The sequence below is a fragment of the Pinus tabuliformis genome, chromosome 8 (assembly GCF_031772625.1).
Source record: "Pinus tabuliformis cultivar Carrire ecotype Pingquan chromosome 8, CPIR1, whole genome shotgun sequence".
Classification (NCBI taxonomy): domain Eukaryota; kingdom Viridiplantae; phylum Streptophyta; class Pinopsida; order Pinales; family Pinaceae; genus Pinus; species Pinus tabuliformis.
This window is the reverse complement of record NC_142294.1, coordinates 1782841902-1782849082: the sequence shown is the minus strand read 5'-3', so window position 1 is coordinate 1782849082 and position 7181 is coordinate 1782841902. Positions and strand designations below refer to the sequence as shown.

The window sequence follows — 7181 nt, the reverse complement described above, 5'->3', positions numbered from 1 at the left end:
ACATGCTATCATGGTTCTAATTTTCTCTTGTGAAATTTACACTTGGTTTGTTACTAATATCATATTGCTTCTGTCTACATTCATTTGCATAATGACCATACTTATTATAGTAATGACATTGAACTTGAGATTTATCATACCTCTGACTTTGTGCTTGATTTTGGCTTGGGCCTTGACTTGGATTTTGATTGCTGCCTCTTTCATTTGAGCTTGAAGGGCTGCTTTTTCCACCTCTGTATGGGCATCTTCCTCTTCCTCTAGCATATGAAGGCATGCTCCAATGAGGAGCTTGCTGCTCTATTTAGTCTATGTTCATGAGAAATCAGTGATGCATTAAACTCATCCACTGAAAACTGTGAGAGATCCTTTGTCTATTCTATGGCCACAACAATGGCCTCAAACCTTGCTCGCAGAATTCTCAAGATTTTCTCAACTATTCTTCTTTCCTCAAGTGACTTACCATGAGACTTGATTTGAGTAACCAACCCACTTACATGTGTAAAAAATGAGTTTATATTATCAAACTCTTTCATACAAAGTGTTTCAAAATCTCTCATCAACATTTGTAGCTTCGTTGTCTTCACTTTTGCCATGCCTTGGTAGGATGTCTGGAGGATGTCCCATGCTTGCTTGGACTTCGTTGCTGCTGCAACCCTTGGGAAAATACTTTCATGAACTGCTTGAAAGATATAAAACAAGGCTTTTGAATCCTTCTTCGTATTGTCTTGGTAGGTTGTCTGGAGGATGTCCCATGCTTGCTTGGACTTCGTTGCTGCTGCAACCCTTGGGAAAATACTTTCATGAACTTCTTGAAAAATATAAAACAAGGCTTTTGAATCCTTCTTCGTATTGTCCCTTAGCACATCTCTTTCCTGTTGAGATAAGGCATTGTATGCTACTATGGTTCTTGAAAACCATTCTCCACCAAATCCCAAATATCTTGAGAAGAAAACAGAGTCTTCATTGTAATAACTCAATAATCATAATTTTTGCCATTAAACTGAGGTATTCAAACTTGTGCTTGATGTCGCCATTTCTGAACATAAAAAAAAAAAAAATTCTGGCTACTGGTAAATATGCTAAACACTCTCAAAATAATTTTCATTGTTAGTAAAAACACTTGTTTTTATACTAACAAAATTTAACCCACTCTGATACCATATTAGAAATATTTTTAACACCGGTTCGACCCAGTCTAGTACCGACCAAAGCGCTGAGTGTTATGGAGAGACCGTCCAGACATGTCACCGCTGATAAATTGCTTGATATCACGGAAAGAGCCATTCCAGTATTTTTCGGCATATACTACGATTAATTGCTGAATTCAAAACCCTAGGAAAATAATGAAAAATAGGAAATAAATCTAAGTTAAAAAAAACACATAATTGTGTAACCATTACCTTCCAGGCTTCCTCATCTGCTGTACCCAGATTATTCTGTTTCCATTTTCGAATCTTATAACTATAGAATTTGGGTACTTAATGCTTCTGTAGACGAGATAGACATGGTAGGCTACCAAAAAAAGAAGACCTGTGGGAACAAGCACCAGGTCCAGATATATACCTGGCTTCTCCGAAACCATCTTGCCTGAATCTACCTAGTATATTTTTACCAGAACCCGCTAAATATCTTTGCCCAAGCGTGGATCGGAATTCAGTCGTATGGTTTCCAATAAAAAATTGCACTAAACTAGTTGTAAGCAATTCCCTCGTATCTACCGATTGACTGCACTTTCAACGGTATTTGCTTGGGAAACTACTGCGATTCTCTTTATTTTTCTGAAAGACGAACCTAGGGAAGGTCTTACGAATCAGACGAACGAATAACCACTCGATGTCTCGATTGTACCATAATTTAAAGCCGCTGATTTGAAAAATTGGAGGTCTGATGTCATGATGGAAGCTAGTAATCTTTGAGGCCACATACATAGACATTGGAAAATAAAGACGACAAGGATAACAAGATGAAAACCAGTGAGCGATTTTGGGTTTCGATCATCGTTTTTCATTTTTGTCTCGTTACAACCGAAGAAAGGAAATAATTTTAGATGTAGATTTTATATATTTATTAAGGTAAAGGATTTCATAAATATTGAATTAACCAATTTAGGACATGCTGATAATATTTTTAATTAGTAAAGATTAGATGATATCTTTTTTTTAATTAACAAAAGTAATATAAATTATGAAGATTTAATTAAGAATTTAAAGGCTTATTTTAATTAGGTTATCTATATGAAGTAAGATACTTGCCACTTGATAGGTATTCCTTTTAAAATAAAAATATAAGGCAATTATAATAAATAAAATATACATGTTCATTTACATTTAATTATCTTAATATGTTCATTTAGTTAGTTGATATTACAATTCAAGACGAAGGAGATGTAAATATCTTTCAATCTCACTCTTAACAATAAATAAAACATTTTGATATCTATATGAAGTAGGATACTTTTATATCAAATTTAAGTAAAGATAAAGTAATTACACATGAAGAAAAACAACCTCATATTTTCTATTTTGAGTATTATATATATATAAGTAAGTTTATAGGAGAAAAAGTTTAATGAATTATTTGAATACCATGGTTAATTAATTTATTTTATTCTCAATTATCTATATATATATAAGAGAGAGAGCATACAAATGGATCAAATAGCTTGCAGAAAACATTTTTTTCCAGTTTTGCGACATAAAATTTCAAAAGATTTAATCTTTCATGGTGGATTCATGCTTAAGATAGATCTATTAATAAAACCAATATTCTATATTACATTATTTAAAATAGTACAACATTAACCTCTAAAGTCATGCTTGATGAGATGATGCAATATACAACTTAATTTATTTATTGTCCTAAGAGGTGCATTCTACACCCTAGTGTGAGGGCTATGTTTGCACTGAGAGTGTGAGGGTTATGTGTGACTCCATCCATGTTCAATGTGGAGTTGAAATATGCCCCTTTTAAAATAAAAATAAAATTATTTTTTAAATAAAGAGAACAATTTATCCTATAATAAAAAAGATAAAAATGAAAAAATATATTTAATTTAATTAAAATAATTATAAAATATCAATAATACCACTCTCATTGTGCCACCCACATTTGTTGTTGATTTTGATCTTCATCCCACTATAAGGGTGAAGGGTGATTCTATTTGGGTTCAACATGGATTTAACACATGTCCCTTTTAAAATAAAAATAAAAATAGAAATATTATCTAAATAAAATTAACAACATCAACTATAATGAAAAAACAAAAGATGAATATACATATTTGGCTAATTTCAATTAAAAATATTATAAAACATCAACAATATCACTCTCATTATTACTAAAACTCAGTATAAAGAAAATGTGTTAAAAACATAATTTTATATTAGCTTCAAAGAAAGATAAAATAATTAAAATAAAAAAAAATCTTATTTTTTTTTTATATTTTTTTAAAAATATTTTAATATATGATTTATAATCTATTTCAAAATCCATATCTATGTTAATTAAAATATTTCAATATAAAATTTTTAAATAGAAATAGAGAAGGTTAATAAAAGGAAAACACAAACATTATTATATTGTTAACCATTACTGCATGGTAGCACAGTGTGAGGGTGATGTAACCATAATTGCATGGTAGCATAGTGTGAGGGTGATGCTTGATTTTGTTTATGCTCAACGTGAAGTTGAAATTTGCATTTTTTTTTAAAGTACTCTAAATAAAAAAATGGCCACTATAATAAAAATAATAATGATTATATGTATTTGGTTAGCCAATCTATATAATCATATTGGGAAAAAAATACTAAGTGTACTACGAGATATTAAAACTTACAATCTAAAAAGAATAAATGAATGTTAGATAATGGTAAAACTATTTTAAGTCGTACTTAAGGAAAGCCTTGTAATTTCAACAATATAATGGACTGATTATATATATATATATATATAATGGACTGATTATATATATATATGAAGATGATAAATTTTGGAAAAATAGTTGTGCACAAGAATAATTTATTCTCTACAACCTTACAAGTTTTTTAGCAATATTCCATCATTTAGATATTCAAAGTTTGCACTAACCAAAACATAAGCATTATATTTTAGCAATGTTAGAAAAATTGAGCATTCACATAGTTAGACACACTTTTTATAAATAAAAGTTATATATTTAGAAAATTAACTCATTTTCCTACATTTCATCTTCTTACACCATCTTCAAATTCATTACATAAGTACCTTTAATTATCCCCATGTTAACATATTTTTGTTTTTATAATTTTGCATTGTCACTAACACATCATGAAAGGCCATCCTTAACTTGCACCCACCCAATATCAATTACATATAATACCAAAATCATTATTCATCAATAACGCACAACAATAAAATGACCATCAACTTGAAAACCAAATATTTAAAGTGTAAGGAAACAAGTTATGTTATCTTACATTTCATTGATGAATTGGACTTCAACTCTAGCCATCATGGCTTATATCAATTGCATGTAATACCAAAGTCATTATTCATGAAGAAGCACAACAATAAAATGAACATCAACTTGAAAACCAAATATTTAAAGTGTGAGGAAACAAGTTATGTTATTTTACATTTCGTTGGTGAATTGGACTTCAGCTCCAACCATCGTGGCTTCAAAACTTAGTGGTGTATGTTATGGGATTTGACATTTACATTTCTCCAAACCAAGGTATGAATTCACCATATAAAACGGGAGAGAACAAGAAATATGTTCCTTTAACATTCTACTAAGGTATAAATAAATTCAATTATTGAAATGAGAAATACTAATCTATAATAAAAAATAAAAATAAATAAATATATATATATATAAATCTCCAAGGGTGAGCTTAAGTTGTCTAGAGTCATATGTTTATTGCTATTGTTACTAGTTTTAGTGTTGACGGGTTTAAATTTTTTAATTCAACTTTCTTTAATTAACGCACCCAATTTACTATCCACAAAATGTGATAAAATACTTAACATTTCTATATTTTTTACCAATTATATATATATATATATATATACACCTTCAATCAAGCTCCAATGGTGAGCTATATATATATATATATATAGCTAAAGCTCCAAGGGTGAGCTTTTTATATATATAGATAAAGCTCCAAGGGTGAGCTTAAGTTGTCTAGAGTCATATTTTTATTGCTATTGTTGCTAGTTTTAGTGTTGAAGGGTTTAAATTTTTTTAATTCAACTTTCTTTAATTTATTTAGAAGGAAGCTCCATAATTACGGCACCCAATTTACTATCCACAAAATGTGGTAAAATACTTAACATTTCTATATTTTTTACCAATTATATATATATATATAACCACTTTTTCAATTTTTTTTTAAAAATATACCCCCATATATATATATATATAAGTTACAAACAACATCTTATAAATAAATTCACACTTTACATTACAGCATAGCATATTCTTAAAATAATAGAAAACATGCATTTCATAAAGTCGCAAACAAAGTTATTTTAATCATAGTTACAAACATTATCCTGTGTATAAAAATCACATATTAAACTAAATCATGATCTCTTAAAAAAATGAACCAGACTAAAATGCAGAGGTAACATACATTTCATTAGTCATGTGGTTGGAATAGTGTGAACGTAGCTAGTAATACATTGATATGTCGTGTCGTCATGTCTATCTTCAGCTCCACAATGTGCATGAAAATTTTATGCCAATACCCATAAAGCTAATTTATGAGTGGAAAATCATGATGTTATTACACATAAACAAAATCATTAATAAATAAACTCGGTGAGGTGCCCGAATTTTATTCGATCCAGTAGCAACGGGTTGACTAAGCTGCCATTACTTTCTCTGATATTGAATTTGACCATGCCATCCATATCCAGTGGGTTGTCTAATCTGCCATTGCTTTCTCCGTTGCTGAATTCGATCCCTTGATTAATATCCAGTGGTTTGTATAAACTTCCATTACTTTCTCCAATGTTGAAGTCGATCCCACGACCAAAATCCAAACCGCGGCCTATAGCTTACACGAAGACTTGATTCCAAAAGGAGGGATAGGATTCTCCATGGAGTCAAGAAAGTACAGAAAAGGAATCATCCCCACTGAGCAAACAAACATGGGTATGGGGCCAACGATCCATAACAGAAGCGGGAACACAAAGTAATAAGCCCTCAACCCCAAAGACCATAAATTACTCCCTCTGATCACAGCCTTCTCAATGTAAGCTGCGGGAACACTTGAATTAGGGGTGCTGATGAGAAAACTCACATGAATGTAATAACGCATGCTTTGCACATGGGATATGAAGGCCACCAAGAAACAAACCAGCACACTGCCATATTTGATATAGGACATTATGGCACCCTTGTGTCCAAAGATTATTTCATTTACCAACCCTTTTGAGGTGGCAGTTGTGATACTTGTTTTTCCGGTTCCCACTATAGTGCCGACCAGAGAGCTGAGTGTTATGGAGAGACCGGCCAGACATGTCGCAGCTGATAAATTGTTTGATATGACGGAAAGGGCCAGTCCTGTATTTTTTGGCATATCCTGCAATCAATTGATGAATTCAAAACCCTAGAAAAATAATGAAAATAGGTATCAAGTTTAAAAAACAGGTGAGTCTTGACTCAGGTTTGGTCCTTATTAGTGGAGATTTGGTCCCACAGGGTCGGTGGTTTTATCTAGAGCCAGATTAGAGGAAGATTATATACACCTGTGAATTGTTCGAAGTGCGATTTCTTGAACTAGAAAAAAAATGAAAAATATTGATGCTGCAATCATTACCTTCATCATCTGCTGCACCCAGACTATTCTGTTGCCATTTTCGAATCCTATAACGGTAGAATCGGGGTACTTGATGATTCTGTAGACGAGATAGACATGGTAGGCCACCAGGAAAATAAGGCCTGTGGGAACAAGCACCAGGTCCAGATATATACCTGGTTTCTCCGAAACCATCTTGCCTTGATCCGCCTAATATATTTCTAACAGAACCCGCAAGATATATTTGCCAAAGCGAGGATCGGAACTCAGCCGTGTGGATTCTCAGCAAAAACCCACGCAAAATTGCGCTAAACTAGCTGTAAGTAAAATCCATTGTAACCTCAGATTGAACGCACCCTCATCGGACTTTGCTCCGGAAAATACTGCAATTCTTTGGAT

At 31.8% G+C, this 7181-nt stretch overlaps 1 protein-coding gene across 1 annotated transcript; it reads right to left on the bottom strand.

Moving 5' to 3' along the window:
• Positions 1–6032: 6032 nt before the first annotated feature.
• On the bottom strand, positions 6033–6977 carry LOC149243335 (uncharacterized). Its single transcript, XM_089371186.1, has 2 exons — positions 6804–6977; positions 6033–6566 (listed from the first exon to the last, which is right to left on the bottom strand). Exons 1-2 carry the CDS (start codon positions 6975–6977, stop codon positions 6033–6035), a joined length of 708 nt encoding a protein of 235 aa, XP_089227312.1.
• Positions 6978–7181: the final 204 nt, after the last annotated feature.